This window comes from Chroicocephalus ridibundus, chromosome 3, assembly GCF_963924245.1.
Source record: "Chroicocephalus ridibundus chromosome 3, bChrRid1.1, whole genome shotgun sequence".
Taxonomy (NCBI): Eukaryota; Metazoa; Chordata; class Aves; order Charadriiformes; family Laridae; genus Chroicocephalus; species Chroicocephalus ridibundus.
In genome coordinates, this window is record NC_086286.1 from 5893378 (window position 1) to 5919758 (window position 26381).

The following is a 26381-nucleotide window of genomic DNA, read 5'->3' on the forward strand; positions in this document are numbered from 1 at the left end:
AACATGGAATTCAAAATTATTCAAGATAAGTTTAATGTGGATTAATGTTATTTTGATAAATGTGTTGAGTAAACTGCTCAATGCAGTAATCCGATTTGCCTATGTATGTAACTGTCTAATAGAAGGGATTTATGCACGGTGCTAGAGAGCATTGCATGCTATAACTGCAGCGCTATCGTAAGTACAAGAGTCTTGAAGAGATGGGCATGACATGGAGCGAAATAGAAATTTGTATAAATGTCAGAAGAAAAAAACAACCCTCAAGAGTCTAGTTTAAAATTAATCTTTCTCTTGCCAAGTCAGCACACGTTAATATTACACGCGTTGCATAAAAGTTGCTGTAGAACCTAAGGAAGATCTCGTATGCGTGGTGTGCTGTTTTTTCCCACGGACGTGGATTGCGGTAGGGATACCCGCTCTCCCTGCAAACCTGGCCTGGTTCCCCGCCGGCGACTGAGCTGCTTCTCCAGGTTTTCACCCTCTTTCTAGTGGAGGTGAACCGGCAGTGACTGGGCCAACCTGCGGAAGTTGCTCTTGGATTTCTCTCGCAGTACGTAAATTTCACATGAAAAGTCCTTGTACTTCAGATTCACGTGCAAATATCTCCTCCTCAAGTGGCAACTTTTTTATGGCACGTATGACGTTTGAATGGCATCACCCGAGACGTGCAGTAGATGCTATGGACCACTTCCAGGCTACCTCTAGCTGAGGTGCTTCAGAAGAGGCATGGGACAGTACTCATTGAGTGTTCTTTTACCCTTTTCACAACGCAAATATGGAGTCGACAGAGAGAGGTTTTCATGTAAATAGCTTGAAAATACAGCAAAACCTATTTAATTTTGTTATGGGAGAGCCGATCGCAAAGAACCAGTAATCTATTGCTGGTGTCCCAGCCATTAAGTCTCTGATATAAGGGGTCCCTATATCACTAGCTGAGATGAAAAACAGGTCCATCTTCTCCATCTGTGTTGGTTTTCCTTTCCCACTTGCCGCTTGGGAAGCCTTTTGCACAAGAACGTGATGAGGCTCCCCATGCTTGGCTTTCTCACCCTTCCCTAGATTTGTACCTGATAGGAAAACAGAGCAAAATAGTCTTTCTTAGCGCGTTACACTGAGCTGAGCATGTAGTTGTTTAGCATAACGTGCCCCTTCCTTGTCATTTTTGGCATTGTGGATCCATCAGCGCTCCATGTGAAGGAGAAGATGTGATTTGTGCAAGGTCCTTAAGGAAGCACAGTGCTGCTCCTCCACCAGGGACCCCTCTGCTGCTCAGGAACTGCAGGAGGCATTTGTGAAGGTGAGGTTGAGGAAACAGTTACCATGGCTCAGGGAGTTTGGAAGGGAACTTCCCTGGGCACATCTGGAAAATGAGGCTGAAAAGAGCTGTGTATTACTGGAAGTTTGGGATCTCCGCAGTTGGATGCCTGGCAGAATGGTTTGCTGAAACCATCACTGTTTTTTCTTCATCCTTTACCACTCTTAGGGAAACAGACAGGCCAAGCACTGCTAAAATTCTCTTAAAATTGAATTGCATTTGGTATAGATTCCTTCTTATCTGAGATACTGTCCAAAATGTTAAGTATTTTTTCTTCTTATTTGCTGTTTCTGTTGAAAAAAATCATATCTCAGAGGGCTGTAATTCCATGCCTTCCCTCCCTTTCATTGTTCACATGCTTCAAAGTTGTGAAAACTTATTTTCCAGGTGATTAATAATAAAGAAACCCTGCAAGTGTGATACTGTCAAATTGAACAAAGAAGGTGGTGAAGCTCATGACCTGAACAGTGGTAGCTTTTGAGTGGGTTTCCTATCAGTGCACTGCACAGGTGCAGCATTATTTTGAACTAATTTTTCAACTTTATTCATCAATAAGACCAATATTTTTCATGGTTAAGTTACATATGAAAAAGTGGGTATTTTATTATTTTTTTCCCTTTTTTTAATTTTTAAAAGCTTGATACATGTAGCGTTGGATCAAGGCACATACAAGACTGGCCAAAGGGCGTACAAAGCACTTTGGTTTTTAGTTGAAGAAACAAATGATTATGGCAACAAAGAGTGGCTTGGGGATTAAACATGAAATAGCTCATAGTTCAGTAGGAAGGCAGAAAGAAACATGTTACCTTACAGATTTACCAAGGAATTTCTGGAAAACTGTGACAGTAATGGGCAGTATTCCTGACTGTAACGGCGGTATACCGAACACATACCTGTATACTGTTGAGTATACACTTCAAAATAGCTGTATTCCCCAATTGTCTGTTTACCTTCGTGACTAAAGTTTTTGAGACCTTGCTTGCATTGCCTGGATTTTTTGTCCTGCTCTTTTTTTCTTACGAAACTGCACTTTCAACCCTTTTTCTGTTCAAAAACCAGGTTCTAAGCATTGTCTCTGTCCTCCTGCCCTCGGCCCCCAAATGCCTGTGACCGTCCATCGCTGTTGTCTCTGTAATAAGCAGACGACTGGTTTTGATAACCAGAAATCTACCCTTAAACTGCCTCTACCCACTTCATTTGTAGAGCCTAGCGCATTTTTTTAAATTCCTTGTTAGGAATTTCATTCTTTTTTTTCACACGTGTCAAGAGCTTCAGTCTCGTGCATGTCATTGATTTGATTATTTTCATCTAAGTTGGATTTCACCATTGTTGAATGGATATATCCAGACAGCTGATATTGCCCATTACTACACACATTTTTGTTTATTGAATATTGTTGTGGTTTACAGGTTTAATAGACCCAACATTGGAAGTTCTGTGAGTTTTTGCAACCACTTCTTGATCTTCCTGATTTGCCAGGTTCAACATTATTTTATTGATACCAAAGTGAAAAATGGCCTGTGCTTACACTTACAAGGATCTCAGATGAATGTTCTGACTGCTCAACACGGCAAGAAAATTCACTTTCACAGTCAACAAGTCATCTTACTCAGTAGAACATAAAAGTTAAATGGTCTGTAACTTCAATATTAGCAAGGAAAATACAGTACAAATTACTAAAAAATACTAAAATATAGAATTGTGGTCAGGTATCCCCACTACATTAATCGCAGCAGTAGCCTGAAATTTGAAACTTTTAATAAAAAGTTCTTAAATATAAATTATATGGCAAATGTACAGTACATTGCTTTGTCAGTCTTTTAATCCAGTGTTTTGCAGTAGAACAGCAACCGTTAAGTCAGTCTCTTCTCGTTTTCTTTAAAAAACAAAACAAAACCAAAAAACCCAACAAAACCCAAACCAGTCTTTCGTGTCCTTCAGTATCATGAGTGTGAATGATCTGAATCTGGAATACCACTGTCTCTGTAGCTCCTGTTACTACTGCTTTCACTGTGGCTGTTCTTGTACAGATTCATGCCGTTAGGTGGGAAAATGGTGTGTATTACAAATTCCTCCTTGGACACTTGGTCGTTGGTTATTGGTATCATCTGGAAAGAAGTCTCCCTGATTTCTAGGATGGAGTTGTCCTTCTTGGTTCCCGCTTCGGCGTAGTCATCTTTTCTCCGTCGTCCCTTGCTGTAGGCGCAGTTCCGGGAGAACAGGGACCCGTTTCTGTGGACGTACCAGCAGACCAGGGCCAGCAGCGCTATGGCCACCAGCGCCACCGCGCCGCCGATGATGGCGGCCAAGGGCAAGCTAGAGTTTTTGTAAGGTTCTTTCTCCTGCTCCCGGTTGAGGGTTGTGGTAGGGTTGTACATCTTAAGGGGCGCTGTCTCGGTCTCGATGCATTCGGGCGTTTCGTCGGACAGATAGATGTTGCTGGTTTCCATGGGAACCATGCATACGCGGTATGGCGATTCTGGTTCGAGAGCCGTCAGCAAATAGTCGTTCCTGTCGCCCGTAACTATCGTTTCAGTTATAGATCCAAAGGCAGGGCTGTGACCCATCTTGAGCCAGCTCAGCCTTAAAGCAGTCATTGGTAGTGCAACTTTCCAGGAGATGTGAATAGTCTCCGTGCTTACGGATTTCACAAATATTGTAATGATTTTGCGTACCGGGCTTGCTGTGGTTCTGTAGTTCTTATTTAGGTTGGGAGTCTTGATGTCTGGTTGTTTGGTCACAGAAACCGGCCAGTGTCCCTGGGCCGGGTACAACGTGTTTGGTACCGCAGTAGTGATTTGGATGGTGCTTATCATGCCATCATCCTTACAATCAAATAGTTCCGCGTTGAGGTCTTTGATAGCCATTCCACGTACTTTTTCTGGTGCCTGACACATCAGTCCACGTACGTTAACTTTCAAAGGCAATGACTGTAACCAGTCGCGTACCCATTTCATTTTGCACCCGCAGTGCCAAGGGTTGTTGCGAAGAAAAAGTTGAGTTATGTTGTCCAGATCATCAAAGACACCCTGAGGTAAATTGCTAAGATTGTTATTGGACATGTCTAGTCGATACAACTGCCTTAAGTAAGAGAAAGCATTGGGTGGCACACGGTTGATGTGGTTTTCTTGAAGATAAAGCTTTCTTAGGTTTGTTCCCGGCAAATTTACCGGTGCGGCTGTGAGCGAATTGCGGACCAGTGACAGTTCTGTAAGATTGACTAGATTCATGAAGACTTTGTCTCCTAATCCATGATTATTTAGAAGATTTCCGTCTAAAACAAGGCGTTTTAGATTTGTAAGGTCTTGAAGGGACAGCTCTGAAATCGTGGAAATACGATTATCATCCAAGCGTAGCTCTTCTATCGTTTTAGGCAAACCCCAGGGAATGGTGCTAAGGTGATTTCGGGAGAGAAAAAGCAGTCTGAGATAGATGTTGTCCCGGAAAGCTCCATCCTCGATGCTAACAGCGGAAACGGAATTATCATCCAAATGCAGTTCTTCCAGATAAGGAATTTGTGAAAGTGAATCATAAGTAATGGTCCTGATATTATTCTCCTGCAAATGCAGTTCCTTAACGTACTTAGGGAGGTTAGTGGGGAATTCATCTAGGCTGTTGTGGTATAAATATATTCTTTCCACCCTAAGCAAGTTCTTCAGTTCTGAAGGAATCCCAGCATTATTTATTTGATTGTTCTGAAGGAAGAGGGTAGTAGCATCCTCTGGGATTCCTGTAGGAATAGACGTCAAATCGCGATCATTACAATATATGAAACCCATATCACAGCGACATACTGAAGGGCACGGTTTGGCACTAACAGGGTAAGGTGCCATGTCAAGTAACAGCCCTATTTTAGTCCAAACTAGGAAGATGCTCCAGGTTACACTAATCATGGTCAGGAATGATGAGATTTGTATACAGTTCTGATCTTCAACAATCTAAAAAAACCAAACAAACAAAATTATCCAGATCATCAGTGAAGAAACTGCAGTGAAATTTCAACTTCAACATTACAGAAGACATCTGAAACATGCATATTAAACTAAAATTCAAGCTCATAGACACGTTTACTTTTTTCCTTACATCAGTAATTGTACTACTACTTGTACTAATTCAATTACGTTAATAGGTTATTCTGCATAGTAATTGAAACTAATATAATCAAGTATGTCTGATCTGTGACTTGTCTTGCTTAAGCAAGAAGGCTCTTTCTAAGGATTCCTTCACGTTTCATGGGTAGAGACAATCTTTGTTCACAGATACCAGATAAGTACAGAGCTGAAGTCACGCCAGAGTTCAAGTAAATCATTCTATATCTGAAAGATAAGAAGTAATTCCTAAGCCAGCTAACTACCCAGGAGCCCTTAAGTGAACTATAAACCCCTTACCGAACCCACAAGTTTAGCGGCAGCTATTTTGGAGGTTCAAAAAAGTCCTAGTGGCAAAGCAGAAAACGCAGACAGAAGGTCAAAGGCCAGCTAAAGACTTTTTTCCAAGTTTTTCCACGCACTATACATCATGTTGCGTATCTTAGAGATATTACAGCCTACTTTTCCTGGGTTTTGAACTGGAATGTTTAGAAAGGTGAACGTTACGATGGGTAGGTAGCTAACAACCTGAAGTAGGTGGTAGAGCTACGGCTTTCTAGTTGACTGGATGGAATATTTCATTACATGCTTAATTTCACATTTAAATATTTGTCATTCTCAAAAGTCTTCTCACTAAGCAGTACGCTAATAAGAGACTACTTGGCAGGTTTAACCACATTTTCCCATCTTATTAGGTCAAACTGTGCAGGGTAGGATAATATAAATTAACTCTTGAGACTGAAATTGTACTTTGCATCAGTAGTGTGTTTGTACATTGAGCTCAGGTAATTAGCATTTTTATAGCTTTTAAGACAACATAATTCAATTACCATTGTAATTAGGGTTGTGAGAACTTCTGCAAGATGACCTATGCATTAAGCGGTGTCATGACCTTTTCTCTTGTGGGTTCATATATTAATTGAACTTTATTCTCTGAGGCACAAAAAGGAAAATAAATTAATATTGATCCTACCGTATTTAAAGGTACAAGTAAATTTTGTGCTTGAGGATATCCAGTAAAGGAATGTCTTTCTCGCGAGTCACTCTTACGGTTTACTCCATGGAGCCCTGTTTTCCTCAGCGGTGTTTCCTCAGACGGTCCTTCTCGGTGGTGTGTGTTTCCTGGCTCCTGGCACGATTCTCAATGAGCATTCCAACCAAGATTTATCATGGTACATAAGCACACCAGGCCCAGCTTCAGGCTTCCCTCTATTTTTGTCCTCGTGTAAAGTCTTGTGAATGAAGAGCCCCTTTTGTTCGGTTTAATGCCTTTAGCAGGAATGACGTTCTTTGTAACTCTTACAAACTCTTCCGTGCAGCGTGGTGGTTGGAGGTGGCAACTTCAGCGCCGCGTGATGGAGGCCATTCATTATGCTGAGGCTTGAAGGACGGCAGCCTCTTCAGGAGGTCAGGAACGGGGCTGCTTTTTTCCTGTCCGCAATTATCCAAGTATCAACTTTGTACAGCAGCTACATCCTGATACATCCACACTTCTTGGAGAGAACCATTTTCCGACTCTCGCTTTTTAACGCTTCTTCCACATTTGTAATGCAGGAAAAGAATTCCTCCTGCACTGCAAGAACGCAAGTTACTCTGCCGTAGAAACGTTAGGCAAATCAGATGGTTTTCTTCATTTAAAAAAAAAACCACAAAAATACGATTTCCTCCCCAGAAAACTCCCTTTTTAAAGCTTTCCTTGAACTCTCAATTTCCTGCAAAAGTAAAAACAAAAAAATTTGGAATTAATAACAACGGGTAGAGACTAGTATTCAGAGTTTTGTTGCATTCCTTGTAGAAATCATGCTCTGTTTATTGTATACTTGACTAGGACATCTTGTTTCCCCAAAATATTGGTATTTCAGCAAAGTACAGAGCTCTTCAAGAAAACATTTTGCTGTTTAGTTTGGTGTTAGGGCATTTTTGCCGGAACTGTATTTTTCTTTCTTTCAGTAGAAAATAAAGTCATCCAGAACTGACAGAGGTTAACAAAATATTGGTAAATGATGTTTCCCACCTGATTAGAAATGCCAGTCCTGCCTCCTTGGAGGAGACCAGAATGATTGCTTGCTTTGTGTGCTTGCTAAACTGAAATAGATGATGATCCTCTCCTTGGTTTTAAACGTAAAGGGAGCTAATTACCCTTCAGTAGTTAGTGGATGAAAGGGGAAGTGGTTTTGCTAAAATACTGTATTCATATTTCGTATTTGCAACATGCCCGTTCTGAACTGGGGACTAGCTGGGCATCCCTATCGACTCTCTGACAACAGAGATACGTATATGGGTTTTCTTCGTGAAATGTGCTCAATTTTTGCGGTCTGAACTTTTAAGCTATTGTATTTGTCACTTTGCAAGGTGGAACTGGTGTTTAGATTAGCATTTTAACTGATTTTTTTTATCTAATTTAAAAAAAAAAATAATATTTTCAGTCTTGGCTGTTCCTGTTTCTTGAAGAACTCTAATTATTTGGTTATTTTTGAATGTTATTTTTAACTTGGGTTACTTTGTACCACTACTGCAGAAAGTATCCACTTAGATACCAACTTTGTTTTCCCCAAGAGCGTGCAGGTGGTATCTGTCTGGGATAGAAACAGTTAAATCTGAAATTACAAAAAACCTTGATGTTTAGTTGCCTCTCGTTTTTGTGAGGAAACGTATCTTGTCCAGAGAAGGGAGCACAATCCTCAGAACTGAAAGGCTGGGAAGAAACAGCGTGCTGAGTAATGCTCGCTTAGCTCCCTTCCCATGGGCTTCACTACGGTAGCTTCTGGGCCTTCAGAAAATATTAGATCTAAAAAAGAAACTGTTTCTGGTTTGTAAGTGGGTTTTGCAATTTGAAGCAGGTCCATCATGAAATAGATGAGTAACACTCCAATAGCAGCAGGAGGTATGCACTGATACAAACTTATCGACATAGATACAAATTATGCTGCTCTTTTTCATAGAAAAATAGTGACTATTAAATAAAATTATTTTTTTTTTAAAAAAAAACAAAGCGCCGCCCACTTTTAGAGATGGTGTGGCTGGCTAGTGAGCGAATGGTAAAGCCTTTTCTCTCCTGATGCTGCTTTCGTGCTCATCTGAGCTTTGGTTTTGCACCTTGTTTCAGCAGTTGTGTAATGAAAATAGTAACTTAAAATGAGAAACTCTCCACTATGGCATATATAAGTATTTTAACATACCCTTTGTTTAAGGCAAAAACTCAATTTGCGTGGCCACACTTTAAGAATATAAGGGAATGCATATTTTTTTTGGTAATTTATGTAATTTGGGTAAGTTATGCGATCGGTATAAAATGGAACAAAAATGCTCCATATTCTTGCCGTGTCTGGATCGCCTGGTCTGTATTACTGAAGTGTTTGGGGAAAAAAGTCCAGGCTCTACTCCTGAAACTTAAAACAGTTCCTTAACAGCTCTAGAAAAAATGGTATCTCTTAGGAACTAATGTGAAGTTCTGAGAGAGGGTATTTTCCACAAGTATATTTTGAAGTGGGAATATAAATTTCTTAAATAGGCCTTTGAAGGCTACAATAATGTTTAAGTACTTCCTTAAAAAAAAAAATATCATAAATCTTCTTTAGAACTTTCAAAGCTGTAAAAAATATGTTAGTATTCAGCAAAACAGAGGCTGTAGTATGCATACATTAATATATACATACACACGAGAGAAAGTAAGTCCATTTGTTGTACCTTTCTAGCATATAAACTGTTTCCTCTCCGCTCCATTTGGTAGTCATCCCTTCATTTATTGCCACTATTATAATAGCAGTAATGTGTAGGATTAAAGTGAAAGCACTAAAGCTCATTAAGTTCTTGGAATTTTTTTTTTTTTTTATCCCTTCTCTCAAAATTACATGAAAACAAGGGAGAGAAAAAGAAAAGGAGGTCTCTTTGGAGAAGACGACACTGTTTCAAAAATGTGGATTAAGACTATACCCCCCACTCCCTTTTCTAAACTTAGAATAGTTTTCTTCAGGTCTGGATTGTTTGATATCTCGCACTTCCCTTTTATATCTGAAGCCATCGCTGAAAACAATGTTTTTGCATATCAAAGGCTCCAGTGATCTGTCGAGAAAGAGAAGAAGGGAATCCTGCTGCCACGCTCAAACTTTCCCCTTCTTGAGCCGTCTCTAAATATTCCCTGACATCAAGTCATTATAGCTGATCCGGCGGGATGAAAGGAAAAGTGACCCCCACTGGTACAGACACTGTGTCCAGGTTTCTGCAACATCAAATTGGGAGGCGTCATGGACACATGGTTTTGAAAGAAGCCATTACTTCTGAACAGAGCAGATTTTAGAAAGTAGGTGCTAAAACTCATTTTTAAATGCAAAAATGGCTTTTTTTTTGGCGGGGGGTGGGTAACAAAAGTAACATTGGAGCAACCGAAGAGCAGCTTTTTGGCTTATCTTTATTCCGAGTTGAATGTTTTCATGAACTTTGCTGAACTGCATGGTTAAATTACTTTTCCTGGGACATTGTGTAAGCAAGAGTATTACTACAGATAGCGGTAATGCGGGAGCCTCGTGCGTCTACTTATCGCTGTGGTACAGCTAGGCAGGGGGACATCTTATTTTAAAAAATTCAAAGCAATTTGCACTATACAAGAAAAACGTACTGAAAAGGAACATTATATTTACTATGAGATACAGAGTCCAGCTGCACTCCCTGTCCTGTAGGCAGGCAACAGCAAAAAAAAACCCCAAAGAAGAACCACAAAAGCAAAAAAACCCACCCCAAAATAAAACAAACAAACAAACAAACAAAGGTTTTGGTATATATGAAAAGTTGGGTGTTTTTCTCAAAACGGTGCCAAAGAGATTTTTTTTTTTTTTCCTTTCCAAGCTGTGATAAAACATGAATAAAATCAAGACCTGCCTCTCTCGAGGTCACACAATGCTTATTTGAATTTCTAATCTACCTCTGTGTTCTCCGGCAGGAGCTCTGGTAGTTCAGTGGCTTCTTTCTAACCATCAAAGTATCAGGGGGAAGGGAAAGAGCTCGGTATTTTTAGGTTATAAATGACAAGAGTAACATTTAAAGTTAACATTAGAATATAAATATATTTGAGAAGCCTAACAATTTTGCTTAATCAGCGTACCCACATTCCAGAACTACCTCTGTATTTGTTTATAATCTGAAATATATCAGGACTGTAAAATGTGCTTATCATCTTTTAAGATACTTGTGAAGTTTATCTACTGCATATATTGCCAGCTCCCCTTACAAAGGTCATGCTGCCTCTTAAATAGCTTCAACCAACTTTTTTTTTTTTCTTTAAAACAACAACAAAAAAAATCCACAGTGCTAATCTACACTTAAAACAATGCCCATACTTTGTTTTCTTTAAGTGTATTACTCAGGGTTAGTTGATAGTGACAGCAAAATGCTTTCTAAGCACCCTGTCTAGGAGCTGCGATTTCCACGATCATCATATTTCAAGAAGGTGCCCCCCAGTCTTTTGTTTTGGTGCTAGGCAAGCAGAAGGTCCTCTGGCTGGCTTTCCAAGGGGAAAAGAATGCAAAGGATTTGGTTAAAAGTGAGAGTGAGCCCTTCAGTCAGGTTGTAGCTCAGTGGTTTGGTGAAATTTGGAGGTTTTTCTTCTGTTGGGGGTTTTATTTACTGGTAGAAAATGTCCTTTCCCCCCTCTTCTTGTATAGTAGTTGAATAGAATATTGCTTTTTGTCTTCCTAGTTCTAACTGAAAGTGTCTTTAAAAAAAAAAATATGCAAATTTTAATGTGATCTTTCCTTAAATGCAAGTGAATCTGCCTTAGAAATGGATTCTGAGCAAGAGCTTGACTCCACGCCTAAGATGAGCCAAACCAGTATTTGCTGTAGAGGATGGAAATGAAATAAGTTGTTCTCTTCTGAAGTTTACTTCTAAAACCTTGCCTGGTTTTGAAGATGCCGGGTTGAAAAGATCCAGACTATTAATGCTGTTCCCCCTCGCTCTCTTGTTTTGACTACTCTGCTCCTGCAAAGGTTACACGTTAAAAAAAACCAACCAAAAAAAAAATTCAAAACCACAAAACACTTTGAGGGGGGAGTGTTTTGAAATGGCTTTTTGTTTGGTGTTTTAGTGCTCTTTGAGTTTAGCCAATTATGGCTTCTAGGTTTTCTTTGCAGAGCTGCTGCTGAGGTAACTTGCCCCTGCTTAAAATAAAAGAATAGAGAACAAATGCTGCCATTGTTTCAAGGTAAAATCTAAAATTTTTTCCCCCCCTCTTGACAAGTTTAGGTGGAATTATACCTGATAAGGGAGTTCTGGGCCCAAAACGTCAGACGTGTAAAAATATTACTGAAACACTGGATAAAGTTTCAGTAGTTTTGTTTCTTTCCCTTTTAAAACAGTTGTTTGCTCATCTCCCGATTTACTAAATTTGCTCCTCAAAATGTAAGCCTTTAAGAAACGTGAAGTTGAAAGATTGCTTGAATTCTTACAGCTCAGGAAAGGAAGAAGAGAGTTTGTGATGATGTAATATATTTACTGAATGCTTTTCAAGATGCCTGCCCTAAGTGATTTTTTTTTTTTCGGTCCCTTATTAAAAATAAATGCAAGCAATCACAGATTAAGTCTTCTACGCGTTCTTCTGCTTTGAAGTGATTAAGGGAAAAAAAAAAACCCCAACCACCTTCAGAATTAACTAGCCATTAGCATCCATGCTTCCTGCTAGAAGGAGACAAAGATGGCCATCTACCAACTGAAGCCACTTCAAATCATTGCAAGGCAAAGTTTGCAAACTCCAGCAATTGCTTTGATTAGTCACCGTCGCCTGACATAATATCTTTCAACTTTTAAGCTACTGGTTACAAAGGAAAAACGAAAAAAGAAAGAAAAAACAACCCACCCCCCCAAAACCAAACCCCAGAAACGCATCTCGATTTTGTTCTTGCTGTAAAACATGTACACTTTATTTCTGAAGATTAGAGCTCGCTGTGAGTTTACTACAGAGTTTTTTTGCCCACTGGGGGGTGGTACATACTACAAAAACTGTGCTTTTAAGAGCCACAAGTCAGATGGTTTTTGCTGCTGTCCAGTTTTCTCTGCTTTAATTACAACAAAGTCTCCCGTTGAGAAAAACAGAGGCAGCCTCCGAAGGAGGGAATTTAAAAAAAAAAAAAAATTAAAAAATTTACTCTTTCAGAGAGTTTACAGAATCTTATTTCCCATCCTGATTGTATTAACTACGGCATTTATCTAGTCGTTCTCCAGTTAAAATGGTATGAATGTACAAACAACAACAAAAAAAAGCATTTTAAATATATGCCAAGGGTTGTCACGGTTCCTGGTATATAGGAGGAGCACGGAAGGCAGGAAAAAAATGCAGCTTTTAGAAGTGATTAAATGTAGATGGAAAAATAGAAAAGGTTGGTAACAGTATGAATAGAAGGATTAGAATAACCTCAGTGTATCTGAAGATAATTGGCTTTCTGTAAAGCCAGGTATACCGATTGTTTATGAAATATTGGAAAACCAATCTTAAACGGGGCTGTATTGTATGGGTTTGGAATAAATTAAAGGAAACTTGAAGGGTTTTTCTTGGAGGGAGGGAAGGGCACTGAAATCTCCTAAATATGATCTAACACGGGGCATATATTGACAAGAAAAACATATACTGATCTCCCTGTTTCGTAGCAGATAATTCTTCTCTTTGTACACTTGAATTGACAAATGCATTTTTCTCTCGAATTCAAAGAAACGTTCATTAAGACGCCATATCCCCAGGCAATAGATGGGGGAGCATAACTGATGCTCCTGTCTTTTTTGGGCAGTGTATTTTAGGCAAGGAAATTGGGGTCAGGATAATGAATTGTTTTAAAGTCTGAACATTTTCAGCCTCTCCTTTCTATACTTTTTTCTCTGCGTAGGGGATTTACATGGAAATGCAAATCGCGAATCTTCTTTTTCTAAGTGGCAATAAGGAAGATGCTTTCAGCTGAGGTGCTCTTTGGCAGGAATATGATTTAATTTTAAAGTAATTCTGCATTTCGGTGTACGAAAGGCTCCTCTGGACTCTGTGAGCTGACCGGAATTGATCCCTCGAAGAAGGGGAGCCACTTGAGCTCAGTCCAAATCAGGAACCCGGGGCTAAGTGCCCTCCACGAATTAGTTAATTACACGCACTCGTCGCCGCCCTCCCAACGCTCCTCGTAACTTTGGGCTCAAAAAGATGAAAATTGAGGCTCCCTCCAAGAGAAGGATGGAGCCAAAAAGGCAGGGCTTGTGTTCGCCAACAGGGCTGAACTGGAAAATTGGGCAGGAACCAAAAAAAAAAAAACAAAAACAAAACAAAACCCCCAAAATGGGATGGCAGATGCGGGGACTACGACTGGGGACTGCGGGGCCAGGCGAGCTTCGCCTGGGCAACTAAGTTGCGGCTCTTACTTGCCTCGGAGGGGGTGGGTGAAACAAAAGCACATCGAGCCGTCGCGAAACCGCTTTCGGGGCGAGAAGAAGATCGGGATCTGAGGTGTGCGAAGGAAATAATTTATTTGCGAGCCGTTCATATTAAAGGCAGCTGCTGCTGCGCTTCTACTAGGGCAGACAATCGCTTAATCAAGTGAAAACAGCAGAAAAGTTGATTAAAACTAGGCGAGGACCTCACAGCCCGGCGGGAGGGGGCCCGGCCGGTTCTTCTCCCCAAAGAAAGTGGGGCGGTTTTGAGGGAATTTGGGCCTGTTGCGTTCTTTCTCAACGTGTGTGCAACCATTTTGTTCCCCATCTCCTCTCCCGCAGACGTGTGGGGGAGGGTGAGGAGGGGGCACAAACGCGCCCCCCTTTTATTTTTTAATTTTCTTTAATATATGCAGCAAGGGGGGGGGGGCAGTTTCCAAACCCAGGGGAGAAATGCGGGGTCCGGGCAAGGAAGATTCCCCCCCACCCCCTCGGTTAAAATTGAGGGACTGGGGTCCCAGCACAGGCGGGGAGCCCGGCGGAATTGCTCCGCGGGTCCCTCCGCCCCCGCGGAAGGCGGTTTTGCGCTCTTTCTCCCGGGGCCGGTGCGAGGCTGGCGCGCACCGCACGGCCGGTTTCGGGAGCAGCCGGCTTTGCACCCCCCCCAAGTATACGGTGGGCAGAGGCCGGCTGCAGCCGCGGGGGAAGGGGGGATGTCCGCGGAGCTCCTGCGCGCCCTGCCGCGCACCCAGCGGGGCGCTCCCCGCCGCAGCGCCGTGCCCGCACCCCGGGGCTGGGCGGCGGGGGGGGGGGGGGGGAGTACCCAAACTTCCCGCCGCATCCTCCTCCTCTACCTCCGTACTCCCCCCATTCCATCATCTCCATCCCCCGACCGCGCAACTCCCGCGGAGAAACCGCGCTTACCTGCGGGGAGGGGGGGGGAAGGACGCGCGGAAAGGGGCGATCCCGGCATTTACAGCGCGGCCGCGGTCGGTAAATCCCACTGAGTGGCTGGGGCGGGAGGGGGGAGGCCCGGGCGGCCGAGGGGGTGCGGAGCGGTGCGTTGCGGTGAGCGCTGCGCTGGCGCGGAGCTCGGCGCGCGCCCTCAAGTCGCGGCGGCAGCGGCGAGCCCGCGGGGGCGGGGCCCGACGTCACCGCCAGGGGGGCGGGGCGAGGCGGGAAGGGGGCGTGGCGTGGCGCGGAGGGGGCGCCCGGCGCCGCCGCTAGGGGGCGCAGCAGGCGGCGCCATGGCCCGGGCGGCGCGGGGGAGGGGCGGCGGCGCCTCATCCCTGTGTGGAGCCGGGGGCGCGTGTGTGCGGGCGCGCGCCGCCTTTGGCTGTTTTTTTAGTATTTTCCCTCTTTTTTTCCGGCGGAACGGCGGTGGTGGCGGTGTGGGGAAGGGAGATGGGTGCCCTCCGGTCCCTTCGGTTCAACCCTGAGCCACCGTTCCGGGTTCGCCAATGTCGGTCGGGCTCCTGAGGGGACAGACAACGGCGCTGGGAAGTTAAGGCCGGCCACCACCGCCTTCCCCGTGGTTTTGGCCCAAAGATTGGGGATGGTTGCGAGTGGCACAAGCGCTTTTAAAAGGAAAATACTCATAAATCGCTGTCGCTTTCCTCAGGCATCGCGTGTGAATGTCGGTGAGCATCGTTCCCCAAAAGCAAGGACCGAGCCGTGGCGCCTCACCTGAGGCATTGCGGGCGGCCGCTTCCAGGGGTTTCGAGGTTTTCTCGAGGTGTTAGCACTTAATGCTGTTTAAAGTCAGCCAGTCGATAAGGGCTGCTTGGTTTTCGTGCTGCACCCGGGATGGTACTCGCTTGGAGGTGCCTTATGGTGCCCCGCGAGACTGAGATGGAGGACAAGTGAGGCCGGGCCGGTCTGCAGCCCTCAGGGATTTTTTGTTGGAAAACAAACTTTCTACTCTTTCAACAAAACCAAAAATTTACAGTAGTTACAGGATGCGCTAGAAGATATATTCCCTGGATGTTTTTTCATAAAACCTGGTTTGCTTTTACTCATAACTTACTAACTTACTCAAGTAGCATTGGATTTGGCAGATGCAGTTGATATGTCCGCTGTTGTTTTTTCTTTAATTTTCCATTGAAATGGGGGTTTCTTTCAAGGCAGACAGCTGCTGCCTCCACCAGTATCCTGTTCTTGTTAGCAGCGTGCAGGTGATCTTGGCCATCTCCACAAGGAGCTGACGTCCAGGGCAAGGCAGGCTCCCGAAAACCATCTCTGCTGGCTCCAGTTGTCCTGCGGTAGCACTTTTTGCTGGTATCAGAAGGCAGCAAGGCCAAGCTTCATTAAGCCTAAAGAGAGCTTGATTTCTTTAGGGCCTACAGAAACCACCAGAGAGTTGCATTTTCTGCATAAAGTTTGAATACTTAAATTCCCTTTGTTTACTTTTTGGCAAAAGCAAATAGACAAACTAGAAAGTGTCAAACCTCATCCTTTCTGGAGAGGAATTTTAATAGATTTTTGAACGGTGCTTGATGTATTGGGTATTTAGATGTTTGAAATGTTATATACATGCTGTATTTATTCAACTAATTAAAAAAAATCCTAGATTGATTTTCCTTGACAACGAGGGAAAAGGATTTTTTTCTCTCTTATCACTTCAATTCTAGTCTTTCTCCGAGGAGAGTAAAACCTAATAACAAATTCACTTTAAATTAAGGTACGATTGTCTGTACTGATAGTCCTGTTAGAGTGAGCTGCGCCCCGATCAGTTCAGTATATACCACTGTATTACATATACATCTTAATGTATGCATAACGTGTTATTTGCATGGCTGTATGGATACGTATGTACATGCACTATACAAATATAGGTATGCTTGGTGTTACAGTGTGTCTGTGTCTCTCATGTGGGACAGAACAGTGGGCTATCGTAATGCAGAAAGCCTTTTGAGACGCAGTGAATATCCTGTAGAATTTTTTTGTAACTGAGGTTCTGTTCAGGTGATAGTAGCGTTTTTCAAAAACGTGGCGTATTTGGTGTTTCTTCTGCCTGACTTAGTTGTATGAGTTAACAGATTCCAGTTTTTTGTTGCTGTGCCATGTCGCTAAGCCTTAACGTATATCTGTGGGATATTCATAAAAGATGTATATGGTATGCATTCAGTTATCTTTCAGTTGTATTCCAAGGCTGGCCCAGTGCTTGTGGCACCAGTTAGAAATTACAGTAAATATTCCTGGAGAATTTCAATGGGCATGTGAGAAATAATTAGATTTTACCAGGTCACAGCTGCGCTGGAGTACTGAAGGGTCTTTAATGTGCTGTTGCAAGCAGATCTCTGACTGCATTCTTTTTTTGAAAAGTCCTTAAATATACTTTTTAAGAACATGGGTAGCCTTTAAAATACTCTCCACGGAAATCTTGTTTGTTGAGAACTGGACCACGTTCTCCACTTTCTTAAAATGTAGCAGTTCAAGGCCTTTTGAATTCCAGAGAACGGAAGACCTCTGTTAATACGGATGGAGTTACTCGTATGTGGGGAATAAAAATACGCATATGTAACACAGATGTATCAAGTCTTAAGAATATAATGAGATATTTTAATTGAATTTCTAAGTTAAAATAGTCTTTTACCTGTATTTTGTTTATAAAAGTAATTAACGCTCGTGACATGGAGATTAAAGTTCTCGTCAGACCTATAGGGAAATTACCTTTCGAAGATATGGCAATCTTGTTAACCTTTAACAGGCTGAGAGAGTTTAAAAGGTGGTAGATGGGAAATTCAGAGTACCTACATTACATAATGTGTTCTAAAGAGTTTTAATGCAGGTTCATAACATAAGCTTGCAAAGTGCTATGAGGTCAACATGATAATGATGATGCTTGGGTTTTTTTTTTCTCCTGAGCACCCTGACGGTATGATAAGAATCCCAGTTCTGGGAACTCCCTCAGCCAAAGGTTGACCTGAATGACTCTCGCTATGACTTGAACAGGCTGTTTGGATCTACTTTGTCCTGCTGTAAATCAGGTTCCAGTCATAAACGTTTCTGGGCAGGACATTTATGAAATGTTAAGAAACCAAACACATTGACCGGGAAGTGAAATTGAATCTGAGATCACTCATCCTCAGTGCAGAGGAGAGAGAGCTGTCTTCAAGCATTGAAACTGAACCATTGCTTCTTTGAGCTTCCCAAGGACAGATTTCTTTTAGATAAAGCTGAGAGTAATAGGTTTGATATTCAATGAAATACCGTGAAATGAACGTTAGTGGTTTTCAGCTTCAGGCTTTTATCAGATTATATTGATTTTTCAAAGCAGGCTGTCCCAAATCCAAGCTAGGCATTGGTTGATTTGTAGAGACATCTAAGAAAAGAAAACACTATAATATATGAACTTTTGCATGATACATGTCCTCTAAGGTTTTCTGATATTGACTTTAAGTACAGTTTCTCAGCAAATACGTATTGCAGTCTGTATTAGAGTTTAATCTCTCAATGATCTGAACCATTTCAACATTAGAATCCAATTTTGGATATGTTCCGTCAAAAATAAATGCCTGTCAAATTCAGCTTTCAGCATTGTGCATGTACATAGAGTACCTTGTCAAAGTTAGTGCGGCAGCTCTGTATCAAATGTAACAAAAATGAGAATGTAATCACGCACGACACAGTCCACGCTACAGCTGAAAAGGTATGCAGAGTCTAAAACTAAATACTTGCTTAAAATTACGTGGGCTCAAGAGTGCTGCTTATTTTCCCCTGACAGAGGAATGTTTGAGAGGTAATAGTTGTAATAGTGATTATTCTTTTGTCCTGTCTGTAAGGGCTGGGAGATTAGACCGCTGCACCTGTGTTTTCGGCCATTCCTCCCCCTTCTCTCCATGCTGGCTTCCTGTTCTTCTTTCCAACTCTCCTAAACAGCCCCAGGGAAAAGATCTGTCAACTCAGAAACACCCCTGATGCAACCATGTCTCTATTTTTCCTAAGGCAAATAAACAGTTTTGCTTATCAGATCATGTGCTATTGATAGCAAAATTAAGTAACTTAATGGGGTACTTGAAATTGCAAAGGCTATGAGTAAGGTATTTATCTTTTTTTATTTACAGAACATACAGAAATGGATAAAGTGAGCTGACTGGGTGAAGTCCATACCAAGAAAGTTTGCTCCTAATGCTTAAGGCCAATTGCTTTTTGTACTTAGAAAGTAATTTCCTCTGTTTGTTAGTTCTCAAGCCATGAAGCCACCACGGCAAAGTTTTTAGGAGAAACAGAACTAACTCCTTCACAGCTGTGAAGAATATGGAGTTTTTGATTGCAGGCTTGACCAAGTGAGCGACAGACTTTCCGTACGCTTGATGTGGCTTGAAAGTGTGTTAAAGGAAGGGAAAATAGTGTTCCCTGAAAACAACCTTGAAAACTTAGGGATTGTTACCAACGTCTAGTATGTGTGAGAAAGAATCCTGTAGAGGACAAAACCGCTGTTCTTCCCTGAGGGCAGCTCTTGTATTAGCAGATTCAAGTTTTTTTATGGATGCAGCCTATACTGAGCTGAACAAAGCAGTAAATGCATTTTTATGCCTGCCTCTATATACAGGCTCTCGGTAGTAGAAAAATACTAAATAAAATAAAATAAAATAAAATTTAAATGTCCTGAAATGGCAAAAAAAAATTAAAAATTCTAATGCCGTTTTGGTCTTGGACTCTTCTTCTCAGAGCTTTAATACCTGCTTATGCGCCCGCTGCCCAAAGGTAGCCTTCAAGAACAGAGAGATATGGAAGGCAGTGGTGATTTGTGGCTTGCTAAGGAGGGACTTGCGATGGTTGGCTCCTTTCTGTCCGTGTCCCTGGTCCTGTTTTGCCTGTTGGTGTTTGGGAACTCTTTGCTGCTCCTTCTGTTGACCCTTTAGGTACCAAGCAGGTATACGTTCTGTGAAAAGTCATGTTTTTTGTTGGATTCTTTGGGTCTAGCGGGTGTATATCCATTTGAAGGTTAAATCTGCTTTCTCCATTACTTGAGGAATTTGGCAGTTTTCAGGAGACTTTTTGGATGAAAAATGCTGGGAATTAAATACCAAAATATGAAAAAGTTATTGTAAGTGCACTTAGATCACAAGCTATCTTGAAATGTTAGTTATCTAGATGTGAGGGTTATTTGACTGAGCGTGACTTCACTTTACAAAATTAAGACCAGTTCTCACATTAAATCTCTTGACTCAAAATGAGATTCTCTCAGACAAAGAAATATTTTCACGGAGGAGTTAACGTTCCCCTGGTGATGTTTTTTATGGTGGAATTTCCCCTCTTCGGAGGTAGAAGTTTAAACAATGCCTGTAGCTAAAAGAACAGTCATATTTCTACATGCAGTTTTCATAAATCTCAGTTCTCCATAGCTATATACTGAAAGCTTGAAATTCACATTCTTTCTCACGAGTTTATTTTCAGGCCCCCAAAATGGTTCTTCTCCTGGTCCTTTCTCTTTGTTTTGTTTTACTTCCTGACAGCCCCAGAGTTTTCGCCGCCTCTCTCTCTCCTCTCGCCGTTGTCAGCTTCTCTCTGCCAGGCTTTCTGCGTACGCCCTGCCTCTTACCCATCTCCTCTCCTCCTCCTGCAAGGCCCAATAGCTGTTCTTCTGCACATCAAACCCACACGGCAGCCTTTACATTCCAGCTCTTTATGCATTGATCTTCTGCCACGAGAAGCTGCTTCTTCTGAACTCTCTTCTCTCCCTCTTTGTCCTTCTCCTTTGGCCCCCTTTATGTGTTAAAGAGTTCCCTCTTTTCTTTCCTTCTCCTACTGGTTCCAAATTAGGTGAGCAGTTTCACGTAGATCATGTAATCATGTAAAATTACAGTGGCCAAGTTCTGTGCAGATCTATAATGTATTAGTTACCTGATTTGAATATTTAGCATTCTTTGTAAACTTAAACTAATTGCGTGGATGTAGTGCTGGTGAAGGCTTTAGGTGGTGATCTGTTATCTCTAAAAAAATGTACACCCCCCGCTTCGCATGCAAATCAAATCAAAGCATTCGCATGCTATTTTGGCCAAATATGCACCACCCTAGTTGTTTGCCTTGTTTGTGTCTAGTCTGTGTTAACATCTAGCAATAAGCTGGAGTCTGTGCATTTGCTGATTTGCTTGTGTAATACCTGGGTTTGAAATTATGAAAGGCTATGTGCCAGTGTGGAATATATGAATAACTCAAAAGGAAGGGCTAAGTTTACATTGTCTGAACAGATTTGTTTAGTCGTAAGTAGGGGTGATTATTCTGTCTTTGTCTATTCGGCAAGAGAGGGCGTTCCAGAAATGGCTTTGCACGACAGCAGTTAATGCCGTTGGCAGAAAGTTACAAGTTGATACGGCGATTAAAAATGAGTTAACAGGAATTTTGAAATTTCCCTGGCCATGAGGAGTATAGTTACATTTGATGAGATTCTGACTCAGAAGAAGGATATATATGCAGAAACTTTATCTCAGTTGAGAAGACAAGCCGCTCTTGTACGAGAATCAACTCCACCAGCACCATCTGTGTGAATCAGTGTGGAAGCTGGCTTGTCTTCAGCGTCTGCTGGCTGTGGAAAGCTCCTTGAAGCTAAACAGGAAAAAAAAAAAAGTAGTTGTGAGGCATATGCGTCTTCTTTTACATTTGCTTTTCCTAGGTATACGTTATTAATACTGATTTTACTTTTTACCAGTGACGTTTTGTCTAGAGTTTACCTGGAATGTAAAGGAGATCTCATTTCTAAAGTGTCGGCTTGCTCAGTGGGGGAATACTGTTTCCTTCGAGTCTCAGAAGCATATTCATGTTGGAGGGTTTCCCGGGTATTCCTGGAGCGATCCCTCTTCAGTTTTCACCCGTGTCCCAGTTGCAACACCTGGAGAGAATGACTGGGAACACTGATGAGTGGAGAGAAGCTCTCCCCTGCTGGGTGTCTGCCCAGAGCTTGCTGGTAAGCATGGAAGTGAGGAGAAGGCCTGAGACCTGGGAATTACTTTGCACAGGTGATGGGCACGCATTATTTGGTTGGTATGCCTTGCCGCTACTGAGGATGAAGTTTCTTGAAGTGGTAAAAGACTGAAGTTTCATGGGAAACGGGATCTGAAAGCCATTTGAAGCTTAGTATCTGGAGCAGTGGTTTACTTTTTTTTTTTTTTTCTCTTCCTTAATCCATCTTTAATCTCCTTCCTCAAAGTTTTTGTTCTTTGGCCTTTTGTGAACACGCACTAATTGCTTCTGCCAGTCCCAAGGTCTTGGGGGAAATGTTGGGAATCCTGAAGAGAAGCAACCTGTAGAAACCCATAAGGAGGCCTTCAGCTCTGCGACTCAGGAAAACAAAAGCATTTTGTCTGAGCTTAGGATGGATGTGGCCGTGCATGATGTGCAGCATAAGAGAGACGTCTTGTCTGAGAAGGTGACAACAGTGGCCTTGTAACTGAAGAACAGAGTCTTTCCGACTCTGGATGGTTCAGAGAAGTAGGAGATTGCAGAAGGCAGGATGGAAATTTTGAGGTATGGCAGTTGTGCATCAGATGAACACTTTCATCAAGGTCTTGTATTTTCTTTGAGTTCCTTGGTTTTCCTCTCACTGTAAAAGTGAAAAAACCAAACTCCTGTCTTTCACATCCATCGTTGAGCATGTTTTTCTCTCCCCTAAGAGTGGTATACGCTATAGTAGCTTTGTATCAAATTCATTGATGGGGAAAAAGATTTTCAAAGCTGCTTCACAGTCACTCTCGCAGCTGCTTCTCTACCCTAGAAGCCACAAGTCTCCACCAAAGGCTTGTGGCATCAATGCCAGAGTCTTCATCTTCATTCCCTTTGGAGAGGAGCTGAAGGTCAAAGGCAGGCTTAGGTCTGCCAGCCCAGCAGGTAAAGCGAAAGGCCTGTAGTACAGTCGTTGCAGTATAAGTGATGCCACGGAATAGAGAGATCAGTGATATACGCTTTTGGCTTTTCATTTCTTTGCTTGGTAGTCTAGACAGGTTATAAAACCAGAATATAAATCAATTTCTAATTTTCAGGTGTTACGGCAAAGCTTGTAGGTGTAAAACTCAGTTTTGCACGTTGCTATGAAAGCAAAAACTAGTTGGTGGCATGACAGGGCTGGTTGGACCTGTGATCTGAATCAAATACGGTCTGTTTGTGGTCCTCATTAAAGCAATAATTTATCTGTTTCTAGATAAGGAGGCTTTCAGATACAGTAGCATGTGTGAGAAATATTTAATTTCCACTTATTGACCAAAAAAAATAATCTTCACTTGAATAAGAGAAATAGAGCAAGTCCCCTAATTAAAACTGGAGTAGTTCTTGACCTTAGCAATGGTTCTTTAAAATCACGCATTTCTAAAGCCACCAGCAGTGCCTGAACTAGCACATTATTTGTAGTTGTTGTTCACCTGATACGCGTCTCAGTATGTCTTTCGATAGAGTAAAAAACATGCAAGATGCTTGTTAGAACAGCAGCGTAGTTTTATATATAAAACTTCAAACCTTTTACAAATAAAATAACCATAGTTTCCCCTGAGATACAAAGCATGATTTTGGGAAGTAACGCTTGAAACATTTGCTTTTGTAGTTTCCAAGCACTAAAACCAGAAGTTTGCCTTGCAAATGCCAGCAGATGCAACACCCAAACTCCAAGAGAAGCTCAGGAAGAGCTGTTAACAGCTGCACTGGGAAATTACCTTCGTATTTAAATATGAACACATCTAAAAATAACCCCAATGAGAAATGAAAACTCTATTTGTTGTTAGCTTGCCTAGCATTTGTCTTTATTTCCAGTTTGTGTTATTTTACATTATTGTTCGTGGATATAACAAAGCCTATTTCGTTTCTTCTTGATCATTTTTCCCGGGGGACGTCAAGAGGCTCTGATTGCAATTGTAAATCCTTTAGCAAACAAGTCATGATTGCTATGGATTGTTCAACCACAATCATTTCAGGCCTGTGCTGGGTCAGCGCTGTACCCTTGCACACAGTGAAGCCTAAAAGCGTATAACAGAAGGGATTCAGGTTACTGAGTTCAGTTCCATGGTACTCCGGGCAAGAGCATCTAAAAATGGGTTTTAACAATACAGCTGGGCTGTTCGAATGGCTGGCTGCTACCACAGAGGGCAGTCCCGTCTCCGCTTTTGCATCAAGCACTTGTGTTTGGCCAGTCCTTTAGTTGGCTCAGCTGCCAGAAAATCACACTTCCCTCCAAAAATAAAATATGGTGCTGCTTTTCCATCCAGCTCGTGATGGAGCTAGACAAGTGCTGGTGCCTGCGCCACTGCAAAAAGGGAGTGGGAGCATCCTCTTTCCCTGCGGCTTGGAGGTCGGGTCAGGCAACGCTGCGCTCTGGAGCTGAAGTTGCCTTTCGTGGTCGGCTCTAACAGTACTGCAGATTTGCTTTTCAGAAAGACAAAAAGTCAGGTTTTAAGCCTCGATAGGAGCTCTGCTTAGTACTCGCAGATTTAGTGGAAACTCTCTGTGCGTGTGTGTGCGTGGAGCAGTTTCAAGTAGAATACATCAGCTGGAAGAGCAGATGATCCAGCGCTGAATGACAGCCAGTGACAGTGCACGTCACAAACCGCTGCTGGCTCACTTTCACTTATTTGTTTATTTACTTCACCGTTCTGTGCTGCCTGCAAAACTACTGCAAAGCCCTGCTGCCTGCTCGTTAGCTGTGGTCTTCCACCCACCATCACCATGCAACGCTGACTTCAGCGCTGCATCTGTGAACTTCTGCCTTAAAGCTCTCGTATAAACTTGTTCTTAGTAAACGGTGCGAGTTTGGCATATGCAGCTATCAACTTTCTTATGGTTTATGTCGCCTGTCATATTACTACAAAAACAGTTTTCTTCCTTGCTGTTTCATTTCTGAAACTAAAAAATACTTGGTTCTTCTGTAACCTGTAATGCTATGTCTGCTATATTTTTTAAAACGATGCAGACCACAACATGCTGGGGCTGTCACTGTGGAATTACTTTGTTGTTTTCCTGACGGTCCTAAGGATTTTAGTATGTTGGCAAAATGCCTTCTCGAAGGGATTGTGGTATTGGCATGGAAACTGGCACTCTCGTCAAATTGTGTGGCAGCTGTTCATTTTGTCATGACTAGCAACCCTTTGCTCTCTCGCAATGTGGTGCTTATGTTACTTATGATTTTGAGTAGAAACAGTCTCTTGAAAGTATTGACGGAATGTGCAGCGTCGATTCTGGTGGTCACCTGAGCAGTGGGGGATGCTGCTTGGTAGCCACCAAGGACAGTACAGTTCCTTAATCCCGTGTAGCCAGCTATGAAACCTTGGACCTTCTCGTCCAAGGGTGTTTTGGGTTCTTTTCCCTCTTAGAGACGAAGAGGAGTTCTTAGCGTTGACCATTAGTCGCTTTTGGAGCAACTCCTGGAAAACCGTGACTGTAAACCCGGGAGTGCTGTGGAGAAAGGCAGGGAGCTGGCAGTTTGTCCTTGGCTCTGAGATCTCACTCTGTAGAAGACTGTACACCAGAGAAGCACATTCATACACGCTGGGCCAGAGAGCTGGGAGGATATGGGATGGTTTTGCATTCTCATTTCAGCGAGCAAACATGTTGCTGTGTTGTGTTTGCGGCAAAAAGCAGAGGTAGATGAGAACGAAGGCAGCCAAACCGTAAGTCATTTACAAGAATAATGATGAGGCATCGCTGTAACAGGCACTGACCTGTTGCTGGCCTGCGAAGGATTGCACCTTTCCTCTTTGAAGCTACACAAGTTTAATAGTTTTTATCTGAAAACTTTCTAATTCTGCTGGATATCCTTTAATACCGAAGGCGGATTTACATATATATATTTTTTTTTTATTTCATCTCGTGGCGGGAATACGTTGCCTGGATTACAGGCATCTTTTTGAAATTGCAAATTAAGGTTCCTTTAAAGCTTTTGGGTTTGCAGACTGAGCTAAGCCTTTTCGAGGTTGTTTCAAAAGTGTGTGTTGTACATGCAGGCATTAGCGTGGTGTTTAGGAAACAGGCGTTATTTGATATCTTCAAATCATCTGACTTTTTCTGGGCGAAGAGGGAGAACGCTGCTGACAAAGAGGACTTTTAAAACCTGTGCTGTCAATTTGTGTGTCCTGTTGCCTACCGGCTCCTTTACCTCTTCTGGATGGCTGAGTCATCCGCGTAGTTAGTGGTGCCTCTCCTTTAATGTAGGTACTTGAGGCCTGTGTTTTGGGTCTCTAATTTCAAATGGAGTTAATAGAATACCCCTTTTTAAATTTTAAAACAATTACTTCATAATAGTGTATTGCACCGCTCTGCAGCACAAAGCGCATTGGTTAGGAGTATAGGAGCAAATAAGCTGCTAGAATAAGGGCAAAACACCACATTTAGAAGAATAAAGGAAATATTTTATGGCTTCTAGAACTTTTTTTGTTGATCGAGTGTGACTGCGTTCCTCCCTGTCTGTGCTCCGCACACATGTGCACATACATATTTTCCTTACATTCCAAATGTTTCCGATCAGAGCAGCTAGTTTCAGGCAAAAATGTTGTTAGGAAAACAGCAACCCTGGAAATGGCAGCTATTGAAAGATTAGAAGTGACTGAAAACAAAATCTTGTAAAAGAATTTCTAATGTAATTGTAACATAATTTGCTGCTGTTC

General features: G+C 42.2%; 2 protein-coding genes across 5 annotated transcripts in view; one reads left to right on the plus strand and one right to left on the minus strand.

The window, feature by feature from the left end:
* Nucleotides 1-26381, plus strand: part of MACROD2 (mono-ADP ribosylhydrolase 2) — an 893215-nt gene that overhangs the window by 102096 nt on the left and 764738 nt on the right. The window lies entirely within an intron of this gene.
* Nucleotides 1379-14833, minus strand: FLRT3 (fibronectin leucine rich transmembrane protein 3). The gene is made up of 3 exons (XM_063327851.1): nucleotides 14722-14833; nucleotides 6377-7115; nucleotides 1379-5253 (listed from the first exon to the last, which is right to left on the minus strand). Exon 3 carries the CDS (start codon nucleotides 5206-5208, stop codon nucleotides 3259-3261), a length of 1950 nt encoding a protein of 649 aa, XP_063183921.1. The 5' UTR covers nucleotides 5209-5253; nucleotides 6377-7115; nucleotides 14722-14833; the 3' UTR covers nucleotides 1379-3258.

Bases quoted from the DNA above. Each gene is read 5' to 3' on its own strand.
- FLRT3 (XM_063327851.1), bottom strand. From the start codon at position 5,208: ATGATTAGTGTAACCTGGAGCATCTTCCTAGTTTGGACTAAAATAGGG.